Raw genomic sequence first — 22,760 nt, forward strand, 5'->3', positions numbered from 1 at the left:
TTTTAATTAAATTTAGAATAAAGAATATTTAATATTCTTAAACTGAAAGACAACGACGTAAATTCTACTACTCAGTTAATTTCAGGGTTTTCATGACCCTTCCGACGCGAAGACGATTGTGTTGTAATTCCAAACGATGTTAACAGTGATTTTTTCACTTTTATGACACTCTCAAATATCGATTAGTTTTTTAAGATGGGAGAGATTGCCAGTACACATACTGGTACGTCAAACCAATTTTGGTATTTTGGAAATCAAAGCCATAGTAAAAAGATAAAAAATGGGGCGGATCGATCAAATTGCGAAAACTGATTCCGAGGTTTGTTATGGATCTATTCAGAAGGTTCATACTGTGTCATACTATATGGGTAATAAATGTAGAAAGATGGCGTCACCCACCGGGAACGTGTGCAGTAATCGTTGCGCACATGATCATTTCACCTAGGTTTTTCATTTCCTTCGCAGCTGAAGCGGTGTAAATAGGATGGCATTTTTTAAGGCAACGTGATAGCATGGATCAACAACTTGAATTCTTTTATACAAAATGTTTAGTTTTCGTGCAGTAGACCACCAAACCGTGCAATGTTGGATCAACTCTAATGAGTAAAAAGATTCATTTGCTTACAGTTTAGAGATTTTTCCAACCTGAATGTTATGCAGTCAATAGGTGGTATCATTATGCTGGCGGAAATAGGAACAGAACTAACAAGCTAAACTTGCAATATTTTTAATCTGGCAAAATCTTCGATCAATGTAACTGCAGTCTCCAACGTGATGTTTTTAAGCAGTCAACAAACATCAAACAATATACTATTATGTGAAAGCAAAATAACTTTTACGGGTGTATCACCCGATTGTAGTGTTTTCATTAGTACGGTAAGTAAAATTGATGTTGCGTGACACCTCCTGTAACTTATCATATGCTTTCAACTTTATTAACGCCGAATTTGTTCTTGTTACTGTTAGCAACTGTGTAATTATATGAATGGCTATCTAAAGTGATTGAGATATTTTTGCTTTGACATATTGATTATTGTTCTATTGCAAAAATGAAAAATATACGTAAAATAACAATTTGAATTCTATGTTAATATAAATAGTTAACATAAATATCAACTTATTATTGATTTTGATTTTTCGGCTCATTTCTTCTTTCAACTTCAAATTCGAATAAAACCAGGATGAAAATTCTCAGATTTCCAATTACGTTCCTCGCATTCGACTAACGAAGGTCATGATAAAGTATTCTTACACGCTTGAATAAATAGGATCCACCCAATTCTAAGAACTGCGCTGTTTCGGTCTACAGCGTCTCTTTTTATCTCACATCGTGCTGACCATGTAATTGATGAGAAAACTGGTTAAACATGTATCATGATTGGCCAAACTACTTACTAGTTATTTATTAGAACATAAAACGATGTAACAATATAATGGTGCTGAAAATCCTCAGGCATTACGGAAGTAATGTAATTTTATACCAAATTATATAAATATAATAGGATTCATTAAATTATTTTATGTTCATTCACACTTACTGGATTTGGGAAACAATCCCTTTTGTTAGAGTTAGCTCGCCTGGCCTGGCCCAAAATACTTATAGAAATACTTCAAAGATACAGAAGGAGGTATTGCGTATATTTCTTCATTTTAAAATACAGCCATAACCCGTTTTTTCTCAATGCTAAATGGAATTCAATGATAGAATGCGTGTGCAGTTGAATGACGCACCGACACATATACAACGGAGCGTAGTTAAGAACAGACGAAGCAAATTCAATGCTATTAATGAAGCGTAGTAAGTTTGATCGTAACGCAAAATTTTTGCCAAAAAAAAAGAGATTTTGTGAGTGAATAATTTTGCAAAAATGAACTTTTGAGGGAAGAGAGTTGTGCAAGCATAAGAAAAAAGTAACTGGAAATGATTTTTTTTGCTATTATCGAATCAACATATTAGACTTGCAAAAATGTTGTTTCGCGAATATATTTTGTACGAAAATGTTGTTTTATGGGTTCTTCGCGCGGATATATTTTGTAAGAATAAATTTTTTCGCAATTAATTTTATGTCAGGACAAGCTTGAATAAGAATATAACTGGAGAATGAGCATAAAATTTGGCTAGAATTCAAAAATTATATTCTTGCAAGTCTATTCTCACAAAACAACGTTTTAAAATATATAATGTATATTAATTCATATTTAAGATAGTTATTATATTATCACATGACTTAGTTTGAGCAAAATGCTCAAATTGCGCTGGACGTTGCTATCGTTCATCATTTGGCTCCTACAGATTGCTTCATCTTTCCAACAGAATACCACAGGTGAGGATCTTATTTAAAATAGATCAATGCCAAACAATAATGAGTTTGATGTATATGTGTAATGTTATGCAATAAAATTAAAAAAGCAAAATACACCAAAAACAGAAAGAAATAAAACCAAAAAATTGGAAAAACTTTGCTAGCATATTTTCTGTAAACAATGATGATCTGTGTCATTTGCAAAAGGACAAGTTAATATGGAAAATAAAATACACATTTTACTGGTATAATAATGATAAACAAATATCTATATCAGGATTGAGAAGACTCGAGTCGAATCATTCTTTTTGAAAAAGTCGAAGTGATTAGCGTCATTAAAATATAAGTTCCGAATCGAACTCTACTAACGCAAGTGAGACTCGACTAAAGTGTCAAAGACATTTTCGAGAGAATGATTAGAATAATTTCGGTGAAATATGATTCAGCACTTTAGACTAGATCACTTACCAGATTTATTTTTTATTGAGTAATTCTAAAATTCACTAGATTTCTGTCGTTCAATCTACCGTCATTCGGATTCACTTGTGACTCGAAACCGTACTGAATCTTCCTGTGACTTGTGAGTGTTATAACTCGTCTCGGTACTCATATTTTTAAATTTGCTGAGATTCTGACCTGACTCGACACTTGGATGTCTTGTCACTAGACTTGGCTCGCGGCCCGAGATTCAGAGACTTGTACCCAACACTGAATGTATATAGAAAAATCTAAACAATGATGTACAATCTGAAATAATGACATTCTTATCTTCATCGCGTAAAGATTACTCTCTCTAATAAAGAACTTTGCTGATTTTGCTTTTTTGTAAATGTGTTAGTAAATTATATATATTTATTCTATCAAAAGTAATAAATTCAATAAATCATATTAATTTAATCTTTATATTCACGTGAAAACTTTACTACATTTTTATACAGATACGGACGCAGCGTGTGGTGAAGGAGGTCTCAACATTACAGGCCAATATGGGACAATTTCGTCACCAAACTATCCAAATGAATATGAACATGATCTAGATTGCACTTGGCAAATTGCCGTTCCAAATAATACGGTATTCATGCCCCTAAGTATTTTCAATTTTCCGGTGATGCTTGGATTGTAAAAATATTCTAATAGGATTCCAATAAGTTAATTTTATCAAAAAGACTTCTAATTCAATTTGACAAATAATTATTTAATGCATCAAATAAGATAAATTTTACAATCATTTTTACAAAAGGTAGAATACTAATATTATTTATCAAAAAAACTTATTTCAAAAATTATCAAAATTGAGAGAATATATTTTTCCTCGTTAGTCTTATTTTTCAAGTTCAGGAATAATCACAGACACCTCAAAAAGTTGTAATATAAACTAAATACTAATGATGACTAATTTGTGATAATTAGTTAAATTAATTTTCAGCGGATAGCAATAAAATTCGAGCTGCTATTTGAGATAGAAGCCAGTTTTTTCGGTTGCTTTTTCGACTACATACAATTTACAGATGGCGATGATACTAGTGGTGATGTAAGTAGACCTACAGATTTTTCATTTTCATATTTCAACAGTTTCTCTGCTGTTCAGAAATTTAAAACTATATTTTCCCTTCTTTACAGTTAAATTGGACAAAATAATTCAACGCGAGGATATTCAACCATAAATAGGTTTATGACTACATTTCTATGAATCTTCCATGACTGTTTGGGTGGAGTCTCACAGAGTTCCATTGTGCGATTTGCTAAATACTATTTCCCTAGTAAATTGAAAAATATAGCAGAGAATCAATGAAGTTTTTATCTTTTCAGAGGTATTGTGGAACGGACATCCCACAAAGTTTTACGTCGGTCAGCAATATGTTGAAAATTATATTTAAAACTGATGATTCTGTCGCATTTTCCGGATTTTCTTTCAATTGGACGGTAATTGGTGAGTGGGACACTTGTACGCAAAGAATCAAATGCCATGCGTCATTTGAATTGTAATGTTCAGAAAATCTTTTGAATAGAACCCACATTTATTAGATTATTACTTATCGATTTTTTACTTATCAATTTTAATCGGTAAGTATGTTGATAGGTATTTGTCTGTCTGTTTGTCTGTCTGTTAGATGCACGCGATATCTCACGAAGGCAAGATTGAATCTGCTCCATATTTTGCATGTGCATTTATCATATGTCGTACCAGATGCCTATTGATTTTTGATGAATTATGTCGTTTAATTAGCGAGTTATCAATTAATTAGTGATGGGACACAAGGTGTCACTATGGAGTAAGAGCGCTGTTTTGGGGGATCCCCTAACTTTCGATCAATAAGTCTTCGGTTTCTGACCGATATTCTCGTTTATCAGTCGGGTGAAAATTGTTTGTATTGATCGAAGCTGAAATGATCTTCTCGGACAAAATCTATTCCAATTTCTATGTATTCACAAAGGGAATAATTTTCGATAAGAAATTTTTTTTATATTTTATACTTACATTTTTTCAAGTTTTTAATTCATATATATCTTTTTTATATTCCAGTATAGTGGTACGGTGTAAACGTATCCCAAAATAATAGTTAGCTACTCTTGCAACAACGTTGATTTACTGTAGAAAAAGTTATACCGATTATGATGATTTCACTTTTCCAATTCAGATTCTGACGATGTTTTTCAAAGAACAGTTAAGTTGAGCGGAGATAGAGGTATAATTTCTACGCGAAATTATCTTTTTTCGGAATACAGTACTTTGACTGAATTGAACTGGGATATTAATGTATCGTCGGATAAGGTATCTGCATTTTTTACTGAGCATTTTGAATGGATGTTATTCCAGTGCAAATGAAGAAAATTATGAAAGTTTTCACTATAGTACTTGAATATATTGGTATCTGGTAAATTAGGTTCCGAAAGTTCCACGTTTTGTTTAAGCTCTTTAGGAGAGATGCTGTGATTAAGAAAGAACGGAATCTTTCAAATTTATTTTGTCATAAATGAGTCGGTGCAACGCTAACATAGTTGTACCAAACACTAGGGGCAATCAAGACCATTTCATTTCTCTTGGACTTCAATTTATAGCAGCGCATTGCAAAAAAGGAAACAAACTTAAAGGTGAACTTTTCTAACATGTCATAAATGAAAAAAGTCTGCGCTAAATAGTACCAACTTTTAAACAAATAGGGGACATTTCAGCATGACATTATGACATGAACTATGTAACGCTGTGACCATAAAATATCTGGCGCTCCAGAAGTGTGTGTACCAATATGGAGGTAACTAATTTTGTTCTAACTAAGGTAACTAACTAAGTTGTACATCAAGTTGTGTAAATAGACTGAAACCTATGGACAGGAGGTATATTCACTTGGCTAACACAGATAATCCCCGAACTCGTAATAGAACTAAAGGAAGAAAATCAGAATAAAACTATCGCCTAACCCTTACTTACGCCTTGGTACACACACTACGGGAGTACCAAATATCTTTTCTGCAAATTATCGGGGAATGGATGGTAATAAACGATATAGCTCGCCGAAATACCTACTCGACAACGTTCGAGTATTTGTAACCAGGCATGTCTACAATGCAATGCCACGTAATATTTTATAGGTCATCCTAATGGAATTTGCAACGTTATTTGATATTGAAGGTACCATAAGAACAAATTGTCCTTACGATTCCTTAACCTTTTCTGAGAATGAAGAAGAGGCATCGTCTGGGGTGAGTGTCAGTTAAATCTCAGAATCTAAAAACGATCAAATACTTTCCAATACTTTATTTCAGTGCATTACATAATCACTCGCATTGTCACAGTACACACGATAAGTGAAATATAATTACATTCAACAACTTCATTAAATTTGTTTGATATACTTCGTTATCAACATGGTAAAGATGTACTTTACACTGGTCTTTCAAAATACTGCCGCCCCAATAAACATACTTCATCAAGATTATCTGCAATTCCTACATTGGAGCAGTCACAAAATCATACTATAGCAGGGTTGTTCAATCTCTTTGGGCGAAGGGCCTCATTTAGTTTACGAATGATTGCGCGGGCCACTTGACTTGGTAATTATGTTGTAGTTTTCACTACACGGACTACAGATCAATGACAAAACAAACAAAGCACCTAAATTATAAGAACAGTGGAAATACGGAAATAAAGTAAAGTCAAAAGTTTTAACCACACAGATATTTCGATGGGAAGTATGGCACTGCGTTTATCCAACAAGTTTGTCAATAGCGGGTTCAATGGACGATGTAGCAATGCGGAGCGGATTTTTCACGTGGCTGTCAGAAATTAGTGTCTCACGAGGGATTTTACATGGTTCATTCGTAAAAAAAACTTGCTCGTAGAAGTAAATGCTGTCAAATATTGAAGTCACAAAACTGCCTCTTTTAGCTTCACAGAAAAAATACAGGAAAACAGATTGAAATACATGGCAGACAATAAAAATAAATTCAAACATGACCCACTAGCACTAACGAACACAAATGGACATAAAAGAAGCTTTCGATAGCTAGGTGGTGCTTCTCGCGCGTTAGAACGACAATTTTTTTTATTAGAGGTTTCAATAGTGGCTCAGATTTGTGAAAGACACTGGGATTCGAAAAATACCTCGCGGGCCACTCGGAAACCTTCGGCGGGCCACGGGTTGGACGACCCTGTACTATAGTATATAGAGGATGTTTGATGTTACCAAACACATACCTTGTTACGCACCCATTAGAGCATGAAATTTCTAAAATACCAATTTTATTTTTTCTTTGCAGAATTTTGGAATAATATTATGCGGTCAGACACAACCTGAAAGGCAGCTTTTTATCGGTGACAAAATGTATGTTTCATTCAAGTCAGATGTAAAAAACGTAGGAGCCGGATTTTCTTTAAATTATACAGCAGTTGGTAAGTTGAAATTCATTATACATGAAAGTCTCACAGCCAGGTATAAAACTACAAGTGAACATTAAACACATACGTTCTGGTTAGCCATTTGAGCTCTTTCATTTTCGTTTTCAAATCAATACCGACCGATTATGTTATGTTTGGAAATGGTTTTCCCATGCCAAGCACTTTACTGTTTGGAACGATCTCTGTAAGACTTCATTCGGAGGTGCTGCGTCGAAGTCATTTGGAACATATTTTCGAGTTCACATAACTTTTGTACAAAGCGTCCGAGATTTCTGAAACTTCCGGGTATAAACATACACAAACAGAAGTTCAAGTGCAAACAGAATTGAATGAATGTTTCTTATTTTTGTAAATATAATTGAAAAAATTATAGGTTTATTTTTTATTTTTTATCACCATGTATAGTGTAGATTGTAGAATACCTAATAAAATAGAATATGAAGCGAAAGAGAAAAAATTTGCGCAAAAGATTGAAATGAAATGAGCAGCAGATAAACGAAATAGTACAAGTTGCCATGATAATTTTTGGTTTGTGATAAAACTGTGCGTTTGTAAATGGTTCAAAAACTGCAACTATACTAAAAACGTTATTGCGATTTAGGGTGGTCGTAATCTACTGATTCGGCACAGAATAAACAGTAACACTTGTCCCATTTGCACTAGTTTTCTACTTGTACTATACTAGTCAAGTATAGTCAAATTATCAAGCAATAGAAGTGCCACGTGACAGGAGTTGCATGCGACATTTTTCAGACACAATAACGTACATTTTGTATTGTGGGATTTTAAAAAATTACTTGTCGTAACGCAGTTTTATAAAAGTTTTATTTAGTTCAGTTTAAAGTTTTGTTCAAATAATTGCACACATAACTTAAAGATTAAACTGTTTTTGCAGGTCAGAATTTTGGCTTAAATTTAGCTTAAATTTATGTTTCAAAAATTATAAATAAATTCCAAAAATCCTTATTAAGGTTGAGCTGAATCACATCACAATTATCTTTGTTTAGAAATATAGCGTAACAGATCCCCACGTATAAATGTCAAACCAAGTTGTTTTGACGATCCGTATGTATTACTTTGATGTCCAATTCATCGCTGATTTTCAATATGCCATATATACATGAAATAAAACAGTGTTATCATACTTTTATATTTCACAGATCCTCCAACATGTAACGAGACAAATCAAGTTAGCGGCACATTTGGTATAATATCATCTCCAATGTTTCCGTTACCGTATGTACGTGATCTAGATTGTACGTGGTTCATAACCACGCCCGAAGATACGGTAAGTCGAGTTAATATTTTTGGGGAGTTGTATATTTTATTTTATTAGATAACGACATTTGTTTTCAGAGAATTGCAATACGCCTAAATCTTCGTTTTAATATTTGGTTCAACTCAGATGGATGTGAAAATGGTGACTATCTTCAAATATTTGATGGCCCATCTACAACCTCCACTCAGGTATTTAATTGCATTTCATTTTTGTTGACCCAATTGTGGACAACAGTGAGTCATGCTGATATAAATATTACATTGAATTCATTCAAATTTATTAAGTTTCTCATTTTTGAATTTTATCCTCGTGTATGCTTTTCAAAAACGAACGAATCTAGGAAAAAGGAAGACTAAATATCAAATGAATTATTGTTCCATATATTCTCAGTATCAGCAAGCATTCTGCGGTAATTTTCCTCCAAAGGGATTTCTTTCTACCACAAATAAAGTAACAGTTCAATTTGTTACACAATCCAGCTATTCGGGATCAGATCGGTTCACCGGATTCTCACTAAATTGGACAGCTGAAGGTCGGTAGTATGTTTAGTGTGAATTGAAAGAAAGTATATTTGTCGGAGATTAGATGTTATAATTTTGAAGGTGTGTGCGAATCTGCAACCCATGGAAAAACAATAGTGCACGTTCTACAAAATGCTACAATTTTTCAATAAGACTGAATGTCAGATGAGATCACGAATAAATATGTATAGGTATAGGTTGAATCGGAACGATATTCCACAAGTTAACCTTCATAACGCTACACAAGCTTGAACTGTGCACGTGCACGAACGACATTTTGAGCATCTATGAATGCAATATTTCATATGCCTTTAAAAAACTTTATAAGCTTATTCTTTGTAAAAATAAAAAGCTGTTTGACCAGTTTTCTGCTTTTCTATCGACCACCCTGTATATAATTCTGTCTGTAGTGGATTGAGTTTTAAGTGTATATGTATTTGTTCAGTATATGGGTATATACAAACGCATTTAAAACCTTGATATATACAGGGGATACAAATATGACCAAGATAATATCATAATATCACCAGGGATTTAGAATCGAAAAAATCCATCTAAACATATCATAGCACTCCATAATCGAGTCGAAAACAATGTCGACTTCAACACCGCTTATCGCGTCTGAATGCAAGTAAATATACCTCAAATACAGCTATCAAATCAAAATGCTTATTACAGAAACCTCATCATGCATGTAATTCACATTCAACATTTTGAGAAATTTGAAAATGTAACTCTGACTCAAAACAACTAATCATTTAAATAACAAAAATGAGCGTATTTTACAGCAATTTGTCAATCTGAGGAATTCCGATGTTGGGATGGTACATGCATTAACGGATCAAAGAAATGTAACAAAATTATTGATTGCCCTGCTGATAATGCTGACGAAGCTGTATGCAGTGAGTGAATTTAGACTATATTTTGACTTATTATTCTTGTAATGGTTTGTGGGCTGTGCCTAATTTTTTTATCATCAGTGATCAATGTTTTTTTTTATTAAGTTACTAAATTGATCGCTTTGAAATTTATATTATTTTAAAGATGGACATGTTTATTGATTCCAAACTTTGATAATTTTGATAATTATAACCAATCCAATTTTTATTTAAAAATGAAAATTAAACCTTTGTTTTGGATCTGAAACTAAAATTCAGGATCACGAATTAAACACAAATAGCTTAGTTGCAAAAAAGCATCTCTTCATGCTATCGAGGGCCATTTTATCGATAGTTCCTGAATTTGTAATCCATCAACTGCATAATATGCAAAAAGCATACAAAGAGAGCTAGCATTGAATGAACTACAAAGAGTGACGTGGGCAAGAGTGATTGATCTCTTTATCTTTTTATTCAATTGTGGATAGTTATTCTAATACTGTGAAGTTTGACAAATATTTCAATACCATTTTTGCAGCTCCAAGTATATGATAAAAATCACAATATTGCTAACTAAAGCATCGGGATATCGAAAGAGAGAATAAGTTACTATCATATTACAGCAACTATGCCGACAGTTTTGTACAGTTGCTGGAGATTTTAATTTTGTAAGGGCTTACAAAAACATAGGTTTTTGGATACTTCTTATTGTTTGGTCTGTGGTATTGATACACATAGATACTAATACTGTTTTTTTTTATCAATAAACCTCGAAACATATTTATTACAGAACAAGATGGTTCCGGTACGTGTGGAACTCCGGAAATTCCTCCAGTTTTTGAATGGGTTTGTTCTTTCTGTTTACGAAATCATCCACAATTCGAACATGCATGGTTTACTTAATATATTAGATAGGATTGTGTTATTATCGTTGCTAACTCTATAATTTTGATTAATACAAATACCCACCTGATGACAATTTTTAACGTTTCATTATATCTTTTACATTATCACAATGGCATCCACCTGCCGATCTTATTGCACACAGGCAATGGAAGTATCTAATTTTCCTATTTATATCAAAAGAGGGGAAAGTCGATAAACTGACGTAATCAAATTCACGGTGGGGTTTTCATCAATCAGGGCTCCCTAAGTATGTGTACCAAGATGGCGCACAACCTGAACCCTAACGTGGTACACATACTATGTTCAGGTTGCGTGCCATCTTGGTGCACATACTTCTGGAGGTCTCATCAATTCTCTTGCATATAACTATACCTCGACAGATTCTAGCATGCGAACCCAGGCAGGGTGATTACCTGTACAATAGAAACCCCGTTTCTTGTAGTTAATAAGACACGACAAAAATTTTTTTGTCCTCCTTGTACCCCACCTGTCCCAATTGTATCACTTGTAACACACGTATTCAACTTGTACTATGCTTACTCAAATTGCAAAATACTTCTGTTACATCTGTATAAATAGTGCGACTTGTACCATTTGTATGTCCAACTCGTTCTACTTTTATCACACTCATTCCACATTTGTCTGACTTGTAGAGATTGTACCGCGCTTGGCCCGTTTTCCTTGTCCTACGAGGTGTGGCTAAAAAGAAACGAGACTGACGTCACAGATTGCGCAACACGATTAACCATTGGTAATTAACACTTTTACAGTGTGGTTTAATATGTGTTCTTTGTTCAACAGCTTTTTTGACACAATATCGCAATTATTTTTGCTCTTTAGGAGCCATAGGTGAATGTGATTAATTGCTTGTTGAAAAAAAAATTGCCGTGCGAGATCTGATTGAGTTTTTTGGCGATAGGGGGTTCAATTGCAGAATGACGATTGAGCAATGAATTAACATTAAATTTTGTGTCAAACTTGGAAAAATGCATGTCAACTGGGCAACATTTAATCGTTGAGCTTTCTGCTCCTCAGTCAACAGCCTTGGCACCATTTTGGCACTCACCTTTCACAAGCCAAAAGTGTCAACCAAACTGGTGCGAACCGTTTTTTTTTGTCTTTTCCAACTTCGCAATGACGCGAATTGTTGAGCGACGGTCGCTGCGAATCAACTGCCTTTCACAACTGAACTCACAACTGATACCTTTTCGATGTTGGTATCAGTTGTGGAAGTGCAAGGCCTTCCTGACTTCGAATCATCCTCCACATCCTCCCTGCATCCCACAAATCGCTTGTGCCATTCAAAAACTCTTGTTCTGGACATGGAAGAATCTCCATAAACATCACACAATTTCTTCAAAGTCGCAGTCGCCGTTTTTCCAAGTTTGACACAAAATTTAATGTTAATTCATTGCTCAATCGTCATTCTGCAATTGAACCCCCTATCGCCAAAAAACTCAATCAGATCTCGCACGGCAATTTTTTTTTCAACAAGCAATTAATCACATTCACCTATGGCTCCTAAAGAGCAAAAATAATTGCGATATTGTGTCAAAAAAGCTGTTGAACAAAGAACACATATTACACCACACTGTAAAAGTGTTAATTACCAATGGTTAATCGTGTTGCGCAATCTGTGACGTCAGTCTCGTATCTTTTTAGCCACACCTCGTATTTTTATCATTTGCTACAACATGTACTTTGGAAAACATCCGTTGAATAAGATGTACTTGAATAAATAGTCTGAATCATCTGAAAATTACCGGATGCTTTCGAAAAAACGCTTGTTAAAATTTTTTTTATTTTGACTAGTCGAATTATTATTACAAAATATATTTTAATTTGCTAAATTATTATTTGGAACATATGGCAACTCGCTATTATACCCTTTTCAGAGCATATTTTGTATCGCCAAATATTTTCGCCAAATATTTAACGCATCATATATGCGACCCAAGGCTCGAAAATTTGTAAAAACAATTCATGAAGCTTTGTAAATCTGTGTCTAGTGGATGTTTGGTTGCCATTTTTCTCTATTTATCCTCAGTCCCAAAGTTTTTTTAGGAAATTTTTAAGAAAATCATACAACTAATTTGCAACGCAACGCTTGATGTCGCACATCCTTGTAACTACGGCAAAACAGTTATTAATTAATATTGCACGAGCGTAATTATTTTTGATGATAGTAAATGGCGACGACTCGTGAGCTGATACAAAGTCCATTGAGGGGGGTAATTGCCATCATAAGAACCATTCAATGCGTATTTCAGAATGAAGTTATCTAATTCTAAACCATGTTTCTATTAATGATCACTAACTCAACACCTTCAAATCGATGCTACTTAGAGAACTGGCATTTTTGACAAATTGCCTTCCTCACCTTGTATACGATCTCGAAAACGTCGAAGTCAGATAATATATATACCATTTGTTAGCATTTTAGGAGGTTATAAATTAGCAATATTTTACATATATTCTAGCTATCTAGAGTCTGAAATCTATTCATTTGTTATACAGTATTTTTTGTTTATTAGAAGTTCGGCCCACCTACATCCTACACATCATATGTTTTGCCTACCTAAATCTTTTCAAGACATTGATAGCTTATTACGGAACTCATGTTTCAATCATAAAAATTATTTCTGTACATGCAGTCAGTGTCGCTGCCGAAGTCTGGCTATTTTTGGTGATTAATACTTACATAATCCCCGGAATCGAAATTCTAATCTTACTGAATTTTTTCGGCTGAACTTTAAGACTAAATTTTATTGAACAAATTGCAATTGACAAACACCAATGTTTTTGCAGTTGTAACTTTTAAACTGGTATTTAAAGTTCGGATATTTTGAATGTAGAGTCAGTTTGAAATAGGAGTCCGATTCAGATACTTTTTTGCATCCACCAGCTTAACCACCAGATTGTATACCACCTTGCATACTGCATATTCTGCTAAAATGTTTTAATTCTTTTAAATATACATAGGACTCAAGAATAGTTGGAGGAGAAAACGCGGTGCCTGGCTCGTGGCCATGGCAGGGTCGTCTGGAGTATTTTGTTCGTGGAGATTGGACACGAGTTTGCGGAGCAGTGTTGATTTCAGAAGGATGGGCTCTAACGGCTGCTCATTGTATTTTTAAAGAGTAAGTAGCACTCATCATTGTTCATCATCATCCATTATTGTTATGTTCTTACTCTCTTATCTTGGGTTTTTCATTTCGCATATGTCATTTCTCTTGTTTTGTTATTTGTTATTTACCGCATACCATTCTCACATATGTATTTTTCTCATATCGGGTACGAAAATTTGTTCACTGGGTATACCTACAACTTCGACAATTTTTGAGATCAGTGCTTTCCAATTTTGTATGTACGGTCGTCGCTACTAGAACTCTATACATCATCATCCCCCTAAGGCTATATGAAAATGAACGAAAAAATAAGTTGTAAAGAAAATTAATTGCATACATAGTGCATGGCGTTTTAATAAACATGATTTTATAATACTTGAAGACATTTTGGTCACGTACAATCTAAAATCACCTCTTTTGTCGATGGCTGTTTTTATTGTTTCGACAATAATAGCGACACGTATGAAAACTTTTTTTCCGTCATCTTTTTTTCGCTCCAGCCAGTTTTTTTGCACCCTATTATATCTTCTCATTTCCGGAGATCCATCTTCTCACAAAGAGCACCATTTATTATTAATACTAATACCCAACACCTCACAAAACATTTGTATCGGATTTTCTAATTTTTCGAAATTCGATGGATATCAGAGACATCAACTATACATGGATTCAAGTATAAGGAAATGGTGATATCAATATAATATTGTACGCAAATGCGCTTTTTGATTTCGTAAAAACTTGTATCATAAGCGCTATGCACAGTTGCCATGGCGAGAGGACGAATGGTCGTAAAGTCAATAACAAAATGATGTAATGTTATAATAAATTTTTATTTCGCGTTTTCATGAGTTTTTCTTCGTTTTCTTTTATACAGATCAGAATCGAGAGCGTTATTTGGTGTTTACAATGGCACAGGTTTTGAACCACAGACACAGAATGTTTCAATAAAAAATTTTGTTGTGCCCCAAAATTGGAAGTAAGTATATACACATGTAAACCATCTATTACTTTGAATATGAAACAAAAAGGAAACGAAAAATTCAATAACCATGACCACTGGCTGAAATTATCAACATTTTGTATTTGTTGAATACATATATAGTATATTTATCTTTTATAAATTTTGTATTTAGGAAGATTAGATAAAACAATTTCTGGATATGTGATCTGATCCTGACTTGATTTCCAGTTGTCTTTGTTTCTGATGATGTCGATTGTTTGAATTTTACTTATAGGGTTCAATATATAAATTTAGAATATAATTCTATTATTGTGAATTCTATCTATATATTCTCCTAGGTGGGAAGACGCACGAGCATTTTCAGGAGGCTACGATATTGCTTTAATAGAATTCTCTTCACCGGTAACATACACAGCCTGGGTAGAACCTGTTTGTCTTCCTACTTTGAATCCGAATCCCGGAACTTGGACGGTCATAACAGGGTGGGGATCAACAGGTGATTACAATCAACCAACTGGAGAATTATGATATCACATTTTATCGATATAACCAAGCATCGCCAGCATATGCTAATTTATTATCGTGAAACAACTGGTTTGTTGTCACCATTAGAGGGAGAACTGCGCCTTTTATTCCAGATCCCGTATATTGATTATAATAATTCATAAAGAACACCCCATAACAATAGCACATCCATGGTTCATAAAATAATGTCAGATAAAATTTATATCTAAACAATTACCGTGCCTAGCAACCGCAATTCATTGTTCATAGAATAACTTGGAAGTTCCAGAAAGCTAATCACACGGAGAAATCAGCAATTTTGCAGTGATTAATTACTTTTGTTCAGATTATTACGGTGGACCTCGCAAGAGAAGTTTACAGCAAGCTCGAATACCACTTGTTTCTCAAGAATCATGCAAAAAAAGACTCCTTGATTCCGAATTGTTCGAAATTGATAATGTACTATGTGCCGGATTTGCAACCGGGGGAGTGAGCGTTTGTTCGGTAAGCTAGTTTACAAATATCCAAATTTATTCCCTTTCCCTGGGTAATTGCAGTATAAATGACTATTGATCACAAACTATAGCGACGACTCATAAAAGCAATTTGAGTCTAGTTATAGCCTATAGTTATACTTGTACAACGGGTTTTTCTATTTCCAGTGAAAATCAGGCTGTTTGAAAACAAAGGCTTGTTTGAAATCATTTTATTCTGTATCTTTTGTATTTTTTATTAAATTTTTATCAAAGACTATATGAGAAAAAGAAAGAATGAAATTTTGCTTCGACTTCCACTCTTATCGCGTCGCTTTATCACCAAGATACCAACACCATGGGCCTGTTAAACACAATATAAAAGTAGGTGAACCGGAGGCCCGCTCACCGACTAAATCTGGTAAAACCAGTGCGTTAATACAATAACGGACAATACACTTGGCTCGGTGGTAATCCACACTTGCTCCTCTGTAAGTTTGAATAAAATGATGTAAAAACTCAAAACCTCAACATTTTCGATGACTTGCCGGTAGACCCATCTCAAGCTGTTGCGCAATGCTCGTGTCAATCACACCACTGCGTGTTGGAGTTGTGACCCATCTGATTCCCAAGCGGCGTGATTTTCGACTTTAAAACGTATTTGGTATAAAGGAAACACACAAGACAGCCATTCAAACAAAACGGGTAAAAAAACTTGATTTGAAATTATTGTTTCAAAAAATTCTTTTTGAAGAAATCGCTAGTGAGAAGCAAACGAAATAGCGATCAGAGACTGTCGACTTATCGATCTAGCGGCGGGTATCCTTCGCTCTGACTCAATAGCGACATCGCGTGTCCCATCACTAATTAATTAATAACTCGCTAATTATACGACATAATCTCCAAAATCAATAGGCTTCTGGTCCGAGATATGATGAATGCACATGCAAAATTTGGAGCAGATTCAACTTTCGTGAGATATCGCGTGTATCTAACAGACAAACAGACAGACAAACGAACAAACAGACACATACCTATCAACCCACTTTTTGGAGCGTCCTAAATTTCTAAAACTTTTTGGTATAACCATACACAAATGCATGTTCACGTGCAAACAAAATTAAATAAGTAATATTTTTTCATTTTCGTAGGAGTAATTAGGAAATTTATGTGTTCCGTTTTTTGGGTTCACCCTATATATAGTTAGCTATGACGTTTGCTCTTCACCAGTTGTACATGTATTACTATGAAGCCTTTCACACGCCTCCTTCAAACACAATTGAATTGTTCCGGGATAAGTCAAAGAAGTAAGCTCCCTAAATATCTGATACTGTATATGTACATCCTCACGTGAATGGAGCACAGTGTACCAAACTCCTTTCTCTCTGCATTTGTATTAGTGGATCCGTATTCACTAACAGCAAGGATACTGTATTCAGAATCAAAATGGCTTCATTGAATAACCTTAATAATTGCATAATACTTCCACAATTAACTGATTATAAATAAATATATCACTTTCTAACTTCATATTCTATAAACAGACAAATATATTATCGATAAATATAGCTTAGTTTAATTGGTTTCCTCTGTTTAAATAGGGAGACTCCGGAGGGCCTATAGTTTTCTTAAATGGGGACAAATGGGAGCTTATCGGCATATCTTCTTTTTCAACAGCGTGTGGACTTGTTCCAGATAGACCAGCAGGCTTTACTAACGTTTCAGCCTATCTAACATTTATAAATTACTGTAAGTACACTGTTTCAATTTATCTACCATTTTATATGTTTCACTTTTTATATACAAGTTTACAAAAACTTTAGTAATTTTATGTTTTTGTTTTTGGCATATCGCGCTACCATTAAATTTTTATTTTGCAATGTTGTGAACATTACCACTGTTTTGATACTAAATTGCTATTTGCTTAGGATAGAAAGCCGTATATATCTGAACTCCTTTCATTGAGAACAGCAGCACAACTTGGCAATATGCTACAATTTAAACAGGGACAATAAACAAAACTTCAACACGACTGAGCTATGCCAAAATGTCATTCGGTTTTCATAGGTTATTGCAAGTACAGTGAATTCTGAACAAATTAAAATATCATAAGTTATTCAAGGGTCTTGCTGCACACTAACACGAATATATTTCTGTAAGGTTTCGTCTGAACAAGGTCAGACTTATATGTCTGAGGAACATTGGTCAGACGAAACGTTACAGAAATATATTTGCGTTAGTGTGCAGCACGATAGTTATCTCAACCCTTGCTACAACATTCTTGCATTATATGCATACGGATCTACCGGCGAAAAAGCATACTAAGAAATAGTTAGTCTCGTAGAAACCCCTTTTTATTTTTATAACCACTATTTCTCATTTTATTCTCTAGATCGTGAAAATAGCTTATCGGAAATGCCAATGAGTGAGTAAAATTTTATTTAATAGTAAGAGTATCGTGAGGCACATCTATTTAAACAGAGTATGCATGGATAAGACCAAAAATGTAATAAACATACACAGTGAATAATAATGTCAGGCAATTACAATTGTATTTGTTACAAATAATCTTTCCATGTGATGTTTAGCCACACCCTTAATGCCATTAAAGCCGATAACTTTTTATGAGAACGTAAAGTGAACTAAAAAAACTTGTTGTCTTTATCGTTTTCAAATGAATTTTATAGGCATCATTTTAAAGTAAAAAATTCAAACTATAATTTTGAAATTTGTGATAGAAGGTTTGCATTGTGTTCCGCTGTCGTGTAACCGTTTTAAAGACTCGTCAATATTTTAGCATGCTTTTTCTGACTCTTAGTTTTCAGTATAACAAACATGAATATCGCGCGATATTTTCATTCCAAGTTATTATTAATTTAACATTACTCTCTCCACAGCAAGTTTTGTTATAAACGGCGAGAATGGCACGGTGTCTTCCCCAAACCACGGAGATAGATATCCACTCAATACACATATACGATGGTACATCGAGTCTTCACCAAACACGGTCTGTATCTGAATTTGGAAGAGTTTGTATTCGAAATGTTAAAAAGGAAAATTTATAAATAGAACCCATATCTCAAGAATTACTGTTTTTCTGAATTAAACATTTATTTTGTACAGAGGATTACCGTTAAATTTGACGACATCTTTACTATAGAAAATGTAGTTAACCATGATAAAGCACCATGTTCATTCGATTACCTGCTTATGTGGGATGGAAGTAATACTGGAGCGATGAAGGTAAGGCTGCTCACTCATGCATTATTATATAGTAATTGTATAATACAGTTGTAAAGAGGCTAAATCTACATATGATGAAATATTAGATTTTCAGACTTTTTACTCTGTCTTTGGGCAGGTCATTTTCGAATACTTGATGATTTCAGAATTGAATCGAATTTTTTTTTTCGAATCGAATTTCGAATACTTGAGAGTGAATGAGAAATATATATTTGTATGCGACTTTTTTATTGTAATTGGTTCTGTCAACACATGGTGTACTGAAAACATAGAATACACCACTCAGGTAGATTGCTGAGTGTCACACACAATAAAAAACACGTTTTTAATATTAACGCACTACAGAATATAGTCATATGCCAGAATTGAGTTGAAAAATATGGCTTCGCGAAAAAAAAATTGGAGAATTAAGCTCGACCATTGGCGGAAAGAAAAAACTAAGATGGCGACAATTTGAAATTTTCAGGCTTGTCCATGGGAATGGGATTCCCATAGGAAACGTCCTAAGGGATGGGATGGGACAGCCCACATTTGTATTTCCCATGAGACACGTGGGACGAAGACCGTATAATTTTCCGGGAAATGATGGTAAAACATTTCGTTATGGATTTTGTGTCCATATATTTGAGCATAGCTCTCTTGTTAGTTATAAAAGCCAAAATATATTCAGCATTGACAATATACTTCGTGTAGGGGGCTATGAACAAAGGTATAAAAGATATGAATATAAAGTTAACAAAGTCCGTAAATTTTGTTATTTTGCATGTCTATTCGCACACGTAGTCCTATTTAGTAGACGATAAACACAAATTTAGCAATTTTTGTTGAATTTTATTCCAATGGGAATTCCATGGGAAGGGATAGGCGTAAATTCCTATGGGACGGGACAGAAAAATATGTCCCATGGACGAGCCTGGAAATTTTGCTTTGAACCTATTCGTATAATTTACTATTCGATTCGATTCGAATTTTCGATTCGAAATGCCCAGCCCAACTTCCAATTCGTTGAAATATTCAAATTATTCACTCACTCACAAAATGAGAGAGAACCTCACAAGTAGGGATGTAAGTTTCAGAATTTCGAATCGAAGCCATTCGAATCAACATCAATTCGAATCGATTCGAGGCAATTCAGGAAAAAGAAGCTTGATTCTATTTAAAAATGAATTACATGGATAACATGGGGCAATTGCACGACGCAGCGGCGCAGTCTCGATATCGACTAAAAGCGTTTATTTTCCTTGTGTTTACAGCTTTCCAAAGTCTAACACTCCCAGAGTTGGTAAATTTTTAAATTGGTAGCGACTTTAGAGAGGCCAATGGTCATTTTTATATTAATTAAAATGTTACGAAGTTCAACAAATATTTCAATATATAAAGGTTTCTTTAAATTATAATATAATTAATATTATTATAATAAAACATCATTGCTTTATATATTAAAAACCAGCCTGCGATGCTTCCCACGTTATCATTGCTTCTTATAAAATCATGGCGCAAACGGTATCATTTGAGTGTATTTTGAAGATCAATTTTAGAAAAAACAATCACTAGATACTAGACAACCGGTAGTGTATGTAAATAAATATGTAACCCCTAACAAAAAATAAATTTCATGTGGAATATATTTGATAGTCGATAAATCCGTGGGATGTGTTTTTCTAGTAACTTTATTCCTTCTTTGGGTTCATTACTGTTATTTTATCAAAATTTATACTATATTTCCTCCAAATTGAAAAAAAAACGATTAGTCAACGATAATATGATGATATACTAAATAGAATCAGATTCGGAAATATTCGAATCGGTATCATTGTGATTCGAAAATCGATTCGAAAAAAAAATATTCGAAACTTACATCCCTACTTACAAGTAGCAGCCATGGGAGAGTAATAAGTCCATCATAGTTGAGGAGAAAACATGAATGATAACCCTTCAGAAAAACGACTTGTATTTCCACATCCCTTCCAATGGAGCCGATGCATTAGCGAATAAAGAAAAAAAATAAAAAATAAAACCGAAAACTGCTATGAATATGAGTAGCGAAAGACCCAAGGGTTTACGTATTATATATTTTCACATCGTCAAAATAATATTTTCTACATTTCAGTATAATCACAAAAAACTATGTGGAATAAAAGCACCTCCGAATTTTGAGACCAAAACCAATCACCTCGTCGTTGAATTTTGGTCGGACAGTTCGTTTTCCAGCAAGGGATTCTCATTTAACTGGACTACCAGCGGTATTGTTTTGCTGTTAATTAATCGATGTGCTATATTATTTAATTGTCAAAAGATTTAACCTGTAAACTAAGCAACTTTTCTATAATTTTTGAATTGAAAATTGGGGAACAAAACAAGGTTACACATGGTCCATCGAGAAGGTATTCTTACTTCTTTTTACTAATTCTTGGCCATATGTAAACCTTAAAAATCTGAAAAAGCTAAACAAAGGGAAATAATAGTTCGGTTTTGCCGTTAATGGTGATATCGTAAAATCTTTCTCCCTTTTTATCTAGGTCACACAAATCTAGGAACAACCCAATTTTTCCAATTATTTGCCTTTGACACAGAGTTATTCGATTTAGTTTTTGGTACTCAATACTTCCTTTGGATGTTTTTATGAGCCAGTCAGGATATTTGGAATATATGCTGCCAAGACAGATCTTTCTGCTTGATTGTGAGCGACCGACAGGACGTATTCAAAATTGCATAATTTTTATTAGATGTATAGTATGTATCAGAATTTTACATGAATACATAAGTAAGGCTCATTTATGTAGCATCAAACCATTCCAAAATTGGTCTCACGCGCAAAAAACTAATCTTCATAACATAATGTTTGAATAACATTGTATTAATGATACACAGCTGACTGCAATCCGAACGAATATAGATGTCGCGATAAATCGTGCATTCCAATGAACAGAACATGCGATGGGAATTATGATTGTCCTGGACACGAAGACGAGTTTGAATGTGGTAAGACGAATAAAGCATTTTCAAATAGTATACAGGCACACCTGTATATATAATTTAGAGAAAAAATATGATTATTTTCAAATTGACCTCATTTGAAGAAGTAAAATATATACATTAATATAATAAAATATGACATGCTATGACTTAATATCATAGAAATATTTGATATCTGACGTTACCTTCATTTTTTGATCTTAAGCAAAAAATTTCGTATGTATAATAATAATTTTCTGGCCAATAAAAAATAAAATCCTCAATTGCAATAAAATGTTGGTATTTTTTGTAAAAAAATATGAACAAGAAATTTTTTAACATTTCTAAAAAAACTTATTTTATTCCTTGTTTCAGCGAGTCCGATGAACACAGAATGCGGCAAACCAGAAGTGTCTCCCATTTATTCATGGGTAGATTTTTCACTTGTTTATTAATGTCTAATGATTGCATATTTTTAACAACTGTTATGTATGTGGGATGAAAATATATTTTCATTTTTGTCACAATTTGATATTAAGGGATACCCGTTCACACGGTTCTCGTCTAAATCAACTGCGTTATTAATCCACCAGTTGATTTATTTCTAATCCATGGACGTGGCAAAGAGAAGGGGCATGATTAAACGGCTATGTAAATTGACCAGAAAAGTCATTTGTTATTATTTGCCTCGTGAGATTCAAACCCTCATCGA

The 22,760-nt window shown here is 33.9% G+C and overlaps 1 protein-coding gene across 1 annotated transcript in view; it reads left to right on the top strand.

The window, feature by feature from the left end:
* Positions 1–2,200: 2,200 nt before the first annotated feature.
* Positions 2,201–22,760, top strand: part of LOC120348165 (transmembrane protease serine 9-like) — a 35,650-nt gene continuing 15,090 nt past the window's right edge. Inside the window, exons 1-23 of the mRNA XM_039418291.2 lie at positions 2,201–2,324; positions 3,242–3,375; positions 3,730–3,834; positions 4,113–4,233; positions 4,943–5,076; positions 5,895–6,005; positions 7,062–7,194; positions 8,361–8,488; positions 8,557–8,667; positions 8,870–9,011; positions 9,789–9,902; positions 10,669–10,724; positions 13,767–13,924; positions 14,787–14,888; positions 15,212–15,369; positions 15,724–15,881; positions 17,452–17,599; positions 18,243–18,275; positions 18,748–18,857; positions 18,974–19,093; positions 21,204–21,336; positions 21,965–22,075; positions 22,424–22,479. Coding sequence (XP_039274225.2) covers positions 2,243–2,324; positions 3,242–3,375; positions 3,730–3,834; positions 4,113–4,233; positions 4,943–5,076; positions 5,895–6,005; positions 7,062–7,194; positions 8,361–8,488; positions 8,557–8,667; positions 8,870–9,011; positions 9,789–9,902; positions 10,669–10,724; positions 13,767–13,924; positions 14,787–14,888; positions 15,212–15,369; positions 15,724–15,881; positions 17,452–17,599; positions 18,243–18,275; positions 18,748–18,857; positions 18,974–19,093; positions 21,204–21,336; positions 21,965–22,075; positions 22,424–22,479 — 2,658 coding nt within the window. The 5' untranslated portion in view covers positions 2,201–2,242. The remainder of the gene's footprint in view (positions 2,325–3,241; positions 3,376–3,729; positions 3,835–4,112; positions 4,234–4,942; positions 5,077–5,894; positions 6,006–7,061; positions 7,195–8,360; positions 8,489–8,556; positions 8,668–8,869; positions 9,012–9,788; positions 9,903–10,668; positions 10,725–13,766; positions 13,925–14,786; positions 14,889–15,211; positions 15,370–15,723; positions 15,882–17,451; positions 17,600–18,242; positions 18,276–18,747; positions 18,858–18,973; positions 19,094–21,203; positions 21,337–21,964; positions 22,076–22,423; positions 22,480–22,760) is intronic.

This window comes from Styela clava, chromosome 11 (genome assembly GCF_964204865.1).
Source record: "Styela clava chromosome 11, kaStyClav1.hap1.2, whole genome shotgun sequence".
Classification (NCBI taxonomy): Eukaryota; Metazoa; Chordata; class Ascidiacea; order Stolidobranchia; family Styelidae; genus Styela; species Styela clava.